Source organism: Lycorma delicatula, chromosome 7 (genome assembly GCF_047948215.1).
Source record: "Lycorma delicatula isolate Av1 chromosome 7, ASM4794821v1, whole genome shotgun sequence".
NCBI classification, from domain to species: domain Eukaryota; kingdom Metazoa; phylum Arthropoda; class Insecta; order Hemiptera; family Fulgoridae; genus Lycorma; species Lycorma delicatula.
Genome location: NC_134461.1, coordinates 24,139,764 through 24,154,810, shown reverse-complemented (window position 1 = coordinate 24,154,810; position 15,047 = coordinate 24,139,764). Strand labels below are relative to the sequence as shown.

The following is a 15,047-nucleotide window of genomic DNA, read 5'->3' as shown; positions in this document are numbered from 1 at the left end:
TTTGTTTACATCAAAAATTAATTTAAATGTCAGGAAAAGATTTTTGAAAGTATATGTTTGAAGCATTGCTTTATATGGTAGTGAAACTTGGACGATTGGAGTACCTGAGAAGAAAAGATTAGAAGCTTTTGAAATGCGGTGCTACAGGAGAATGTTAAAAATCAGGTGGGTGGATAAAGTGACAAATGAAGAGGTGTTGCGGCAAATCAATGAAGGAAGAAGCAATTGGAAAAATATAGTTAAAAGAAGAGACAGACTTATAGGCCACATATTAAGGTATCCTGGAATAGTCGTTTCAATATTAGAGGGTCAGGTAGAAGAAAAAAATTATGCAGGCAGGCAAAGTTTGGAATATATAAAACAAATTGTTATTAGAGATGTAGGATGTAGGGGGATACCGAAATGAAAACGACTAGCACTATATAGGGAATCCTGGAGAGCTGCATCAAACCAGCCAAATGACTGAAGACAAAAAAAAAAACAGTAAAAACTGCAAACATTTCAACATGTCTCATTAGTAGTTTTGAAAATGAAACCCCATTCATTCTAAAGCAATCCACGACAGGCTTTTTAGAAAAATCAAGGAGAAAAGTGATTTCCTATTCCCTTCTTCTCTGAGCTGAATGTACTATATTTCGGTAGGCTCAACTTGCTTACTGAGCCCTTTAAAATCCAAAGAATATACCATGCGTCAGAGAATTATCTGAAAAACTTTGATATTGAGAAATAACTCATTTATTAAGGTACAAAAACGGGTTGTACGATTTTCTAAATATTAAAACTCAAAGTTCTTTTTTTACTTGTAATCAAAGACTTTCAATGTGTACACCATTAATAATTCGCAAAATATCCAGCCACTAATCAATTTCATGTCGTGTTCATTGTAAGATATCCACATCTATGAGTAAGAATAGGTTCACAATCCTTTCGTTAAGGTTATCAATACTTGCCATACGTGTTTTTTTGTGTAAATTATCCTTGATGAAACCCCACAGGAAAAAATCACGAATTATATCTAGTGATCAAGGTGGTCAAGCGATCGGTCCATCACATCCATTCCAGTGAATTTGGACATGTTGAGGAATTCTCACACGCTTATAAATCCCAATGTGGTGGTGCTTCTTCTTTTTGGTATATGACTTTGGATTGCAACTCTTCAAGCAGAGGGTAAACAACCCTTCTAACAAATCCAGAAAGATATTTGCATTAACTAGTTTCCGCAAAAAAAAAAATAATTACCATCAGATGATCGTAAAGCAGTCATACTAAACATTAATTTTTGGGTTATGTCTGATATGATCAAGTGTTATTATGCAGGTTCTTTGATCCCCATATTCGAACGTTTTGAGTGTTCACTTTTCTAGAAAACATAATCTTTTTAAGGTAACGATTATAATTTAAAATTTTTCCAATTATTTTCATAGCAAATTCCTTTCTGGCAGTGGGATCTTATGGTGTAATAAGTTGCAATATTTGTAATTTATAAAGACGCAATTTTAATAATTTATTCAAAACATCAAATGATTTTGATTTTTTCATCTGATGATTTAGACCTGCCTACGCTCTTCTTATGTACAACACTACCAGTTTCTTTAAATTTATCATACCATGAACAAATATTTGTTCGAAAAATTGGCTCTAAGTTATACAGTTCTAAAATTGCATTGAACTTGGGTCTGATTTTGTTTCAATAAACCAGTCAACACATTGTGCCTTCATGGAAATAAGAACCCTTGGGGTGCTGTGTGCAGTCCTTTGTACATAAACATAAGAAGGAAGTCCTTTAGATTCAGGATGGTGTTTTATTGGACAAAGATCGTGTCCTCCACATTTTATTAAATGATTTGCTTCCTGATGACACTGAGACTTAGTATCAACTATGTGTTTAGTGAGAAATCGCTGAGTTCCATGCTGAGGTACAGTCTCTTGAGATTATCAAAGTGGAAGTTCATCAGCTGATCTGTAGTATGGCATGACATAAAGCCCCAGATTTGATTATATCATGGTAAAACTCCTCGTTCACTTGTTGCCTGTGATTCTCAGTCCCCTGACTAGGGTTTTTAATAGGATGCTTTCTGCTGGATATTTCCCAGCATTGTTAGTAGGTTAACTACTGAGCACTTACTGATGGACAGCCAATGTGGCTTCTGGTCTGACAAGAGCACAGAGGACGCCGTATTGAAAGTGATGAAAAGTGCTTCTTCCAATGTATGTAGGTATATGTTAGGTGTTTCTGGATATATCCAGGGCTTTTAATAACTTATAGTGGTCCTCTGCCTTGTTTCAAATGCAGAAACATGGTTGTATATGGAATGAAATAAACATTCTCTCAAGTTATTTTAGCCATCGAACTGTCGCCCTCCATGATGGCAGCTTGGAAATAAGGAAGTCCCTATCCAAAGGGTGCCTGCAGGGCAGTGTATTGAGTCCCCTTCTTTGGATAATTAAGTTCGATTCTATGTTAAGGCTAAGGTTGCTGCATTATTGCTTATGCGGATGATGGGCTATTGCTGGTTGAGGGGGACTTTGAGGGAGATTCTTAGGTTCTGAAGTCTCTAGCATTAAGATGATTTTTAGTCCAGAAAAAACCACGATGATGTTGTTGAAGGGTTGGCTGGCCAATTCAAGTCGAGCAAAGGTTTCAATGGCTGGCCTTCCAATTAGGTATGTTTCTGCTCAGAAATACTTGGGTGTATTCCTTGATAAGAATCTTCGATTCAAGGAACACCTTCAATATGTTACCAAGAAGGCTGTTGCTGCCTTTTTTGGAATTCACAAAGTTATCCATCCTGATTGGGGGTTGAATTTCTGTACCAAGCGTATCCTCTAGAAGGGTGTAAATGAGGCTATTATGTTATACGCCGCGCCTGTATGGGCTCATCACATGATTTTTAGGTGTTATAGGGACATTTTTTTCAGAGCCCAGTGACTCCTTCTATTTGCTGTTGTCAGCAATTACAGGACTCTGTCACAGGAAGCAGTCTTATTGCTTAATAAGACTGCAATAACAGTGTTATTGCTGGCACTAAGCCGATAGATATTCTTGCCATAGAACATAATATTTACAAACAAGATGGTTTTCTTACATATGCGGGAAATTGAAGACCAGGGCTTTACATCTTGGCAAACCAGGTGGGATGACTTCCTTGTTGGTTGTTATAATTGATTATAGTTGGTCATTGGTCGACATAATTGGGAACATGCCTGGCATGTTCTGATTATGCGCGTGGGTAGATGAATTTGCCTCCATCAGTATATTACCCAATTCCTTTCCGAGCATGGTGCTTTTCAGGAGAGATTGGTTAAGTTTCATTTAGTAGATTCAGGTGTATGCCTGGATTGTGGGGTTGATGACATGGTGGACCATGTCCTCCATGTCTATCCTCGATACGAGGCTCAGCGTACCTGAGTAGTAGAACTTGAGAAAGTGAACTCCTTTCTGGATCTCTGAGTTAATTGGAAGGTCCATGGAGAATGGTTGATAGTGGCTGTTTGCCTCAGTTTTCTTGCATTATATAGATAGGCTGAAGGTGTTAAATGAAGTAGGATCCCAGGTAGCTAGGGTTTTGACAAAGACACTTGACTGTCTTGGGGGGGGGGGGGGTGGCAACGAGTCTTGGTTAATTCTAAAGCAGTGATTGAAATTGAAGTCAATTGAAGTTCAAGTCAAGTGATGGAGCCGCTGACGGCGATGGAGTGACTGCGCTACCAAGGGCATGGCAGTCCATGCACAGCCGTGAGGTATGGCAGTGTCTTGTTGAGGGCGGTCTTCAGGTGTGATGTTTATAGTGGGTGATGGGATGTAGCTCCGAATTTTGTTGTTACATATAAGACATTTTGAACGGTATGAGTTTCGCATTGCATTGAGTCATTACTTAGTTGATGATTGAGGTGTTTATAGTCACAAACATTTGTATTAAATTTGAACTAGGTGTGGGGTTTGCACTTCTGCAGACTTGGTTAGCTAATTCAGTAGGTGATATTGTAGGAAAAGAAGAGTAAAAGTGTCTGAAAGAAGACTAAAGCAAAAGCGCTGGCTGAGATAATAATTTTTACTGATGTAAATGTCTGCCGAGCCATTTGCCCTTGGTGGCATCCCAACTGAGGCCTGGCTGATGACTGTGAGATGTAATCAGTTAAGGGGGTCTGAAGACAACCTCCCGTAAAGCCCCTCAGGGCTCAGAACGGAGGTGGTGGCGAAGCGACTGGAATCGACCCACAAGATGGGTGTGTTCCCTTACAGGTTTGAATGTGGATTCATGGTGACTGGCGTATGCGGATACATATGCAATCACAACGCTATTTAATATTTGCCAAGGGAAACTTTATGAGTTACCTATTAAAGAGAGCCCAACCATTCATTAATAGGACTATTACTTTTTTCTAATAAGACAACAGAGTTGTTCAGATAATTCTCAGATAGCTGGTATATATTTAGCTATAAAAGTGGTACATTCACAAAATCTATACCACTGTCTTTAAATCCATCTTTCTAAGTTCTTTTTAATATAATTTCCACAATTTAACAGGGTTTATATTCATTATCAAGGGAGAAAATGTTTATATTCATAAACAGTAAATACACTGTTTGTATATCGCCTATAACCTGTCTGTATTAAACCCGTCAGTTTAACAAATTTCAATCATTTTGAATTGATCCTACATATTTTCAGAATCAATCCATACTCATAGTGCAGTTTAACATAAAATAAAAGTTATATATACATGTTGATGTTCAAAAATATACTTTATAGTGAACTATTTACTGCAAAAACATCAGAAAAAATTGACAGCCCAAAAACTGAAATATTTAATTTACCATGAGTATGTTTTTTTAAATTTTTAATTAATAAAAATTCAGAAAAAAGTTAATGATTGAAGGAAAAGTTAATGCTTGAATCCCATGAACAAAAGACTGTGTCTTACAGATTTTATTTACCAAAAAAATATTTTAAGATTGACTTTGTAAAAAATTGGGAATGCAAAATTTTCTACAAGGAGTGGTAGATTAAAAGAGTATAAAATAAATAATAATGAGGAATTGAAAAGGAATCTGTTGAAAAAAAATAAAGAAGTAAAAAATAATAATGCTATCAAAATTAAATTTATCACAATCCTAAAAGAATTTATCTGAATCAAAAAATTATTTAGCAACTCTTAATACTAAGAGTAGATTAAAGTAAAATAAAAATTTATACTAAATAAAGAAGTATCTTATTTAAAACAAAAGGAAAGCTTATAAAGGAAGTCATGTCAAATGACAAACGTAATACTGTAGAAATAAACTTCAACTTAGATGTCATTTGTTCGATTAGATTTCAATGATTTAAGTGACTAACAATACTTTGAATTTCAACTGAATAAATCATCACTTAACAACTTATTTTATGAATTGCTGTTTGAAAATGAATGAAAACTGATAAATGTAAAAGCTGTCATAAATTGAGACTTATGCTTTTACTAGCATATAATCTTACTGAATTTTCAGTTTAAAACTTATAGTAATTATCTTTTTATATCACAATTTAAAAAATATTAGTCAGTAATGAATTATTAGTAATGGAGAATAGTAATCTCCTGCATTTATGCTCAATGCAATTTTCCAGTTCATATTGTGTTGTTTGTTAAATGGTTTTTTTTAAATAATCTTTTAAAATTTACACAAGCTAAAAAAACATAAAACTCATGACTTTTTATTTGCTTAAATGTTTTATGTTAAAGCATCAAAATAAAAGATTTAAATTTGTGTAAAAAAATTTTAATAAGAAATGATCGTAATTTTTAAATTTTTATTTAAATTATTTTTCTATATTTTAATAAAAAAAGAGTGCATTGAAAAATGCATTAGTTTCCAAAAATTCATGCACAAGACATAAATTATGTTATAATCAACACTACTGCCGACTAAAATAAAATATTTTCATGATTTGACTCTTCCTTCCACAATATCTTCAGTTCCATCTAATGTATTTGGTAGTGTAACATTTTTTAAATCCTAGTCTAATGCTACCAGGCGTTATCGATTCCGTAACAATCTACTGACTTAATAAGCTCAAGGAAGGTTTTTTATTCTTCCAGTAAGAGTTAGTTAATGATTGTTGTTGCTTTGTATCCAACAATTACAATTGTTTTTTTTTTTTTAATATTATCTTTAAAAGGCGTGTTTTACTACAAGTAAAACCTTTTGTTTTTACATTTTCAGTTAAATGACCCCTAAAAGCACCTATATGCACAATTAGCAAGGACTACTGTCTTCTAAGACCTAAATTTCTGGATCAGACTGTTTTAGGCCAATATTTTACCAAAGATTCGATCATCTAATCTTTTTCATTCGCTGATAATATAATGTTTTTTAGTAGTGTTTCTTTTGGCAACGTTTTTGTCTCTAAATAGTGGCAATTTTGAGCAGATAACAGCATAACAGTTATCTGTGATTTTTCATTTCAACTTGCTTTAATATCACAGATTTTTCACCTGTTGCGTTGACTGCTAACACAGCAGTCTACAGCAGTTCTACAAACACTGTAGACATTGCAAGTTTGATCAGCATTACCAATTCTATCTTGTGAATAACAAAATTAATAAAGTGTTTCTAGAAAGCAATAAGTTTTCCTTGTAATCCACTTGTAATCGTTGAGCTAATTTGTACGACACCTTAAGGCTGGCCCATTCCTTTTCATCATGAGCCTACACCAACCTAAACTTCCTTTAAAATTTTCTACACGTTTTTGTTCAACAATTTCACAGTTGTTAATCACGATTGCTTATCTTGTAGTAAAAAACCTTTACTTCTATTTTCTTTAATGAATTCAACTAAATCATTTCTTCCTTGAAAATGGCCAGCCTACCTGTACCTGTAATAACTTCCAGGAAGATATTGTGGTCAGTAAGGCTTGCTCCAACAATGCATGTTTTTTCATTGACACTATATTTTCTGGCTGCACTATAATTACTGGACTTACTGATTTCACTTACTCACTTGTAATTTAAATTTCACATCATAATTTTGGCAAAAACTTTCACTCATTTCTGGGGGGGGGGGGGATTACAATAATTCTTTTGAAATGGAATGATACCTTTAAACAAAATAGTTTCAAACTGAGAATTGAGAGTGTAAACCAAGTTTATAAACAAACAAAACAATAGAATACTGTCATGAATTACAGTGAAACTTGTTTGACAAGTTTACAAATCTATTTAAACGGCAATTTCAAAATTCTCAGACTCAAAGTATATGATTTTAATACAACAACCTTTATGTAAAGGACACCAGTGTTTACCTTGCACGTTCTAATCCTAACTGTTCATAACGCTTAACTTTACATGCAGGTAGATAATAAGTCAGAAGGAAAATTCTTGTATTGAATCACTATATCAAAATATAATAGACACTATCAATCAAATACTCACCAAAAAGTAAATAGACTATTATTTAAAGAAAAAATTAAAATAAATGAAATAAAAAATATGGTTTCACGAAAATGGGAATATTAAAAAAACATTTACTGATTATATATAATCATTTAATCATCTCATTTCTTTATAAGTTTGAAAACGTAGATCTAAGTTTTAAATTTACCTATATTCTGATTTAAAAAGTCAATATCTTTATGAAAATAAGAAATTCTTAATTCAGTACTCTTTTTAATAAAAACAGGTAATACAATGTAATAATAATAATAGGTAACTAAAAGCAGTTATTACTTTAAATATTAACTGAATCTCTGATTTGAGAAAAGGCATCAGTCAGAAAATTTGAAAAGTCAGTTTTTGTTACTAAGAGAAAGAATATAAGTGAATGCAAATTGTGCCGATAAATGGCATCATCGTAGTGGTTGCCTAGATACAATAACATAACGATTCTGCTGGTTTGAGAACAGGTATCAGTAATATGACTCATGCTCTTCTCTTCTCAAGTGGCATTAAGGTATTGGCTGATAACACATTTATTATTTATTTTATCAATGTTTGTTTTTCCTCCTATTTTGTATTGAGAATAAACTATTAGGTTATGTTGTTACTGAAGCGAGCAGCTAAGTTATTTCATAATTTATAATACTTAATTCTGTGATAATTTAAAATCCATCTGATTTGTATTTCATAATTTAGATCTGAAGTAGTTATGTACATTTTTCTTGTTTTACATTAAGAAACTAACGTATGAAACATTGATGTCAATAACAGCCCTATTACAAGGAAGTGTACAATACGGTGCATCTCGTACACTAACCGTAGGGAAAACAAAATTTATCAGAGGATGAAGAGCAGCAAATATTCAATACCTTATCATCAATTTCAACTAAAGATGTACAAGACATATATTTGCAAGGGTTGTTGATAATCTGAGGTAAAACAGAGACAACCATGAAAACCAAAAACAACCCAAATTCGATCCTAGTCAAAAAATTTTTGTACTTTGTTAATTTTAAGAGGAACAGGCAAAAACGTGTGTAAAAGACCTTTCTAAGGTTATTGGAGATTCTGAGAAACACTGTAGATGTATTTCTTCCTTGATATTAAAAAATTCCTTACCTGCTGATGTTTGTGTAAAAATACGGGATCATATATACTCTTTCTCAAAAAAAAACTAGTGCGCTATTATGGAAGACATAGCCAATACTTAGATGCATAGTTAAATGTAAAAACTATACTAGGTGTGGCTATTAAATAACAAGACTAATGCTGCTACAGAACTGCGCATGCGCCAAATTTGTACGACCGCAGCTATATAGCGTGAAACCTTCTCTTTCAATTGTTGCCACACTATAGACATATTAGTCTGGCCATGGCCTTTGTTTGGATAACATCTGTATTTGTTTTGTTGAAAAAATGATAAGTGTTTTATTAGAACAAAGAAGTGTGAAATTTCATATAAAACTTGGAAAAACCAACCACTACTGAAACTTATCGTTTATTAAAAAAAAAAGTAAATGGCCATGAATGTTTATCAAGTGCATGGGTTTTTGAGCGGTTTAAGCATTTCCAAGAAGGCTAAGAAAAGCTCAAATGAGCAATTCAAAGCGATGAAGATTGTTTTTATTTTTCAATATTCATGGGATTGTATACCTTCACTGGGTTTCTGAAGATCAAACTATTAATCAACATTACTACTTTGAGGTCGTTGCTCAACTCTTGTGAAAAAATAAGAAAAAAACGACCCGATTGTAGAAGAACAAGTCATGGATTCTTCATCACGACAATGCACCAGCTCACACTGCATTGTCTGTCAAGATGTTTCTAGCCAAGTAAAACATCCCAGTGTTAGACCATCCGCCTTATTCGCCTGACATGCAACTTTTATCTGTTCCCTGAGGTCAATCTCCATTAAAAGGATCAAGATTTCAGACCGTTCAAGCTATGAAAGAAAAAGTGGCATCATGAAAGAGCTCACAGAAGATTTCCAGCACTGTTTTGAACAATGGAAAATTTGCATGGAGTGTTGTAGGGATAGAGGAGGGGTGTGTATATTGAAGGGGATCTAAATATGTATAAATTTAAAATAAAATATTTTACAGCATTAGACGTTATTTAATAGCCACCTTGTATATAAGATACTCAGAGTAAATATCTGGATACATATGATAAGTATGAATTTTATAATACATTTTTTAGGGAGAATTTTTCATTGCAGTTTGGTAGGCCTAACATTGGTGCTTGCTGTATGTGTGAATAGCTCAATGTAAAAATTAAAAGCCCACACCTTGCTCAAAATGTCAAGAGCAGCAGCTGCAGAACGTTTGGTACATAAAAACCAAAGTAAACGTTTTTACCAGAAATTACAGCTCAGTGTAGGGAGAAAAATAATCAAGATATTGCAGCTATAACTTTTTATTTCATCCAAGTGACATACTTGCCAAATATTCCTGTTCAAGATGTTTTCTATCACTGGCAGCTGAGCACAAATATTTTTTGTAATAAGAATTCAAAAATGAATGCTTCAAAGATTTATTTATATCATGAGAGTATAGCCTGTAAATCACCTAATGAGGTTTGCTCATCTGTATGTGATTACATTAAGGCAAAATAATGTAACCAGAAGTTAGAAAACCTTAGTTAAAAAACTTAAGGTTACAAAAACTTGGTTAAGCGTAACCAAGAAGTACCAAAACTTTATTTTTAGTGATAGTCGTGGTAGTCAAAACTGAAATCATTCAATAATAAAAAATTTTCCTTGCTACAACATATAATGAAAGAAAGGTTTGAAGAAGTAATCCATTATTATAAAGTGTATTGGCATTCTTTTCTCTCATGGGACCGGAACTTCAGGGTTATAAAAAGAAAACTGAAGTGTCATGACAGAATTCACATTCCAAACCAAACATCCATTCAGTGCAGTACAAGTTTAAATTTCATTATTAAAGAAGTTCAAACCAACAACATTTTAGACTTAAAAATGCTAGTGGCCTAATTTCTATAAGAAAAGCTGCATGTCTAATGAAACTTACGGCAAATCTGTCGCAAAGGCTGGTAAGGTTAATTTTGATCCCGCTAGTTACTTAATGTTTTCCTACTCAAACCCCAATCCAGGAGTATTAACAATAAGGGCCTTCATTAACAATGTAGTTTCATACATTTTGCTTGTCAAGAAATGTAGCAGAAAAAACTTCAGTACCAGGACTTGCTTATTTTAGGAAAAAGTCAATCATGAAAGAAAAACTAAATGACAGTAAGTTAATCTCTCATATCTGAATACTTTCTATTCTATGAAGAAATAATGCAGTAGTCACCTTTTGGAAAAGGAGAAAAAAAGGTGGTGTGTTTGAAGATGACGACATTGAGGTATTAGACGAACAACTTTAAAAATCAGAAAAAATAATTTTAACTAAATTTTAATGTCCTACCAATCATTTTTGTACTCTTTTTGACTAAAATACAATATTCTTAAACCTTTATTTCATCAAACCATAATTTTCCCTTCTGATGTTCTTTTAAATTCACTGTTTGAGAAAGGGCACAAGTCGGGAAATTCAAAGGAAATTTGTGAGCAGTATTTGAAATTCTTTTTTATTTTAACCAAGCCACTGTACTTTTTTATACTAAATAATTTTATAAAAAACATTCATTTATGCTTATTAAATCATTTAAATGTTCTAATAACAATTTTTTAGATTTTGAGACTGATGCCCTTTCTCAAATTATCATCAGCTGTACCTCATCACAAATAAAGAAACAAAAAAACTATGATACAACTTAAAAGACCAGTCGAATCCAAATGGCAAGTCAGCTCCTGCACGTAGGCTAACCCCCCTACTACATTTTACGAGAAAATGTAGGGAAAACCTTCGACTCATATTCTGGCAAATACAATAATTACTCTTTTCTTGAATTAACCTTGCCAAAAATTTAACATCCGTTTTGTTATGATTTAATTCAGTTGTGGTTTTGACTTTATTTAAATTTATATTATATAAATTATAATTTTTCAGGTTCCTGCATGGACAATTTACCTTGAGATGCAGACAATCAACACAAAACATCACGTGACAGTATAAAATTCAACAATAATAATAGTAATAAAGCAAGCAACACAATAAATTATAATCACTCAACAATAATAATCAACATAAACAAACGTAAATAAACCAAAACCAGAAACAACTAATGGAAATGTAATTTAAATTATTTTAATTATTAATAAATAATTAAGACAGAATAACAAGAATAGGTGTTGTACTTGCACTTTAGTAGACAAAAGGTTTTGTCCGATATAGAACAGAAAAGTACATCACAACACAGCTGTCAATTCATTTACCTTACATACATTACTTGTGGCCGAACTGGTTGCATCAGGTTTCATCATGTTAGGAACAGCTGACACGTAACTGCCAGCACTGCCTGGAACCGGCACAGACTGACACTGACCTGCAGGACTAAAAATTGGGAGGGGAAAAATTATTAAATATACAAAAAAAAAAAAAAGAAAAGTAATATGAGATTAAATATATTTAACAACTTATAGAATATAACAGAATATACAATATAGACTTATCAGATTACAGCCCTACAATCTGTATATACTTAGTTCAAGAAGTTGGTTATTTTTGTTATGGAAAAAAGATGAATAAACATAATATACAGCACAGAAAAGGTCTACGAATGGTAGGTATTACCTGTAACTGTAAAAAATACAGAAAGATCAATTTTAAATTCAAATAATATAAGCAATTATCCATTACATACACAATAAAGAAATAAACTAGTTATGTGTAAAAGGCCCTATATTAAGGATTTAGAACCTAGCTGCAGGCAACAAGCATCACTGGGTTGCAGATGGGGGAAAAGCCATCAGTATGATGGGTAGCTGTAAATAACAGGTGTCACAAATAAGCAGTGGCAGTGCACTAAAATAATACCACTAAGCTAAAAAGGGTCTTCTGACATGGTGAGTATCAGCCGCCAGGAAATAAGTCAATATTTCCCTTAAGCTCAGTGACAAGGATATTAAATCAGGGGCAGTATGTAAAAGGACCTGGGAGTAGGTTTAAAATATTATGTCTCTTTATTTGGTGCACAGAGGTAGATTGTATGAAAGAAAAAAGAATGAGGATTTTGGAATTAAGTGAAATAAATGGAAGGAAAAGGGTAGAAAACATCTAAAGGAAAGTGAGAGATGAAGGCAAGAGATAAAATCACAAGACCCAGGATAATATAGAAAAGTACGCACCACAGGTAGAAATTATAGAACAATTCTTAGAGAAACTAGAAAGATGCAAAAAGAAAGGAATGGAATAGAGGAGGTACTGGGACCACATCGATGTGGAGGAAGAAATAGGGAAGGTGAAATAAAAATACAGTATTTTTGAACAGAATAAATTTATAGTGGCAACTTGTGGTTTGATAACAAGAGAAAGAAAAATTAAAATGTGAAAGTTGAAAGAAAACAAGAAGATAAGGGAAGAATTTGAAGGAGTATTCAAGAAGGCCATGGTAGGTATAACAGAGCAAGTATGTGGTAAAGGAAACAAAGTGATGGAATGACAATGTAAGGATGCCACTTGAAAAAAAGACAGCATGAAGGAAGTTGAGACAAAGCCATAAGAATGAGGGATAAATATAGGGAAGCAAACAGGAAACTTAAGAAAATTGTAAGTAGAGAGAAGAACAAATGTTGGAAAGAGTTCACAGAAGAGCTGGAAAGGGACACAAGGTAATAAGAAAATGCTTTCTGGTGTCATTAAAACTAAAAAAAGGAGAGAAGATACAACGTTTTTTAAGAACTATCTGTGACATGTGACAGTAAAAGAGGAAGAAATAATTTGTAGATGGAAATAATAATTTTTTCAATTCCTTAACCCAGTGTTTCTCAACCTGTAGGGCGTGATAACACTAAAAAAAAAGGGGGGGACGACACAAGCATATAAAAAAAGTATTAAAAAAATGATTAATTTACTAAAAGGGAAGAAAAATAAAATGCATTTTGACATAATAAATAATAAAATACACATTTACACTGATAATACACTTATAAATAGGATTTCATCAGTACTGCACAATGTATTAACTTATCAGTAATAAATTAAAAACAAGTTTAATATTTATTGGTGACTCACTTGGGCCTGTCTTGCAGAACAAAGTTTTTGAAGGAAGGTTTAATATTAGAAATAGTTAATTCTTTTTCTATATTTAGCTGAGATCTATACTTTGTCTTTAAAACAGCCACAGCAGAAAATCCGGTTTTGCAAAGGTAAAATGTTGAAAATTGTAATAGTTCTGGTTTTTTCAGTGCAGAAAATTTATCACCCACCTCTGCTCAAAATTTAAAGAATGATGATTTATTACTAAATTGTCTTATAATTTTGCCACTTGCTGTGAAGTCTATGAAGATTTCTTTGTTGGCAGTTGAGAGCCCTTCAAAAGTATTTTGAAATGGATCCCTAAAACAGTCTTAATTTGCTATCAAGTTGTCATCAGCAAGAAAATACTTTTTAAATTCTTTTCCAGTATGGCTAACTGATTTTCATTGGTTACAAAAACAACTTTCATTTTAGCCTTGTAAGTTCATCCACATTTGCAAACATTTCTAGGTTTTTTGCTTTAAATTACTGTTCCACAATTACAATTTTCTACAAAAAGCACATCACTCGTATACAACACATGTGTATTTACTCCTTGGAGTTAAAGATTCAAGGTATTTAATTTCTCAACTATGTCGACCAAGTAGCTCAATTCCATCACAAATAAACCATCTTGAAATTTTTCAGCTTCTGTTCGGTTTTCCTCTTCTAGAAAAATGGTGGTTTCATATCTTAATTCATAAATATGTTGCAAAAATTTCCACGTGATAACCATTGTGCCTCTTAATAAAATAGTAATGATGAATGTACTGCACCACCCTTTTATACAAAGTGCAAAAAAAAAGCTTGATTTTACGTCTCATTTTTATATAATTTACTATGGTTACAATTGTCATTAGCACAATATTCATACCAGGACTCATTTTTTGAAAGCCAGAGCTTCTCTGAGGATCATGCAATGATCCTCACACTGTGCACACTATGGAGATTTTTGTTTGAAGTGCTTGTATACTTTGGGGATCTTCCAGACATTGAATGAGCACCATCAGTGCATATTCCGATGCAATTTTCCCACTCTATGTTTGCCTCATTTATAAAATCATTTAAGATAGCAAATAATGCGAGTTCTGTTGGTCTGCAGAAAAGTAGTTCTTCTACTGCTTACATACCAATCACAAAATCAAACATATGCAATAAAATGAGCCTCTATTGCTGTTTCCTCAGAAAGCTGAATTGAAAATAATTTGTCACACAACTTCCTGAAAAGTTGATCCTGTACATCTTCAGCTATATCACCAATTCGACGGGTAACAGTATCATCTGATAGAGGTATGAACTGCAATTGTTTGGCAAAATTATCTCCAAGCATAGTTTCTACAATCTCAATTGCAGCTGGCAAAATAATTCTAAACCATGGTGTAAGGCTTTTTACATCTGTCTATTTTGTATAAAACTTTGTTAAGAGGCAAATAAAGCTTTTTCATTCACAATTTTTTTTTTTAAATGACGTTTGCTTTTCATATGATTTTAATT

At 32.9% G+C, this 15,047-nt stretch overlaps 1 protein-coding gene across 9 annotated transcripts in view; it reads right to left on the bottom strand.

Moving 5' to 3' along the window:
- LOC142328426 (uncharacterized) overlaps positions 1 to 15,047 on the bottom strand; it is a 225,623-nt gene that overhangs the window by 56,373 nt on the left and 154,203 nt on the right. For all 9 annotated transcript variants that reach the window (XR_012757269.1, XM_075372155.1, XM_075372162.1 and 6 more), the window contains one exon: positions 11,753 to 11,870. Coding sequence is in view for 8 of the 9 variants with exons in the window: in XM_075372155.1 (XP_075228270.1) it covers positions 11,753 to 11,870 (118 nt within the window). In the remaining variant the exon portion in view is untranslated. The remainder of the gene's footprint in view (positions 1 to 11,752; positions 11,871 to 15,047) is intronic.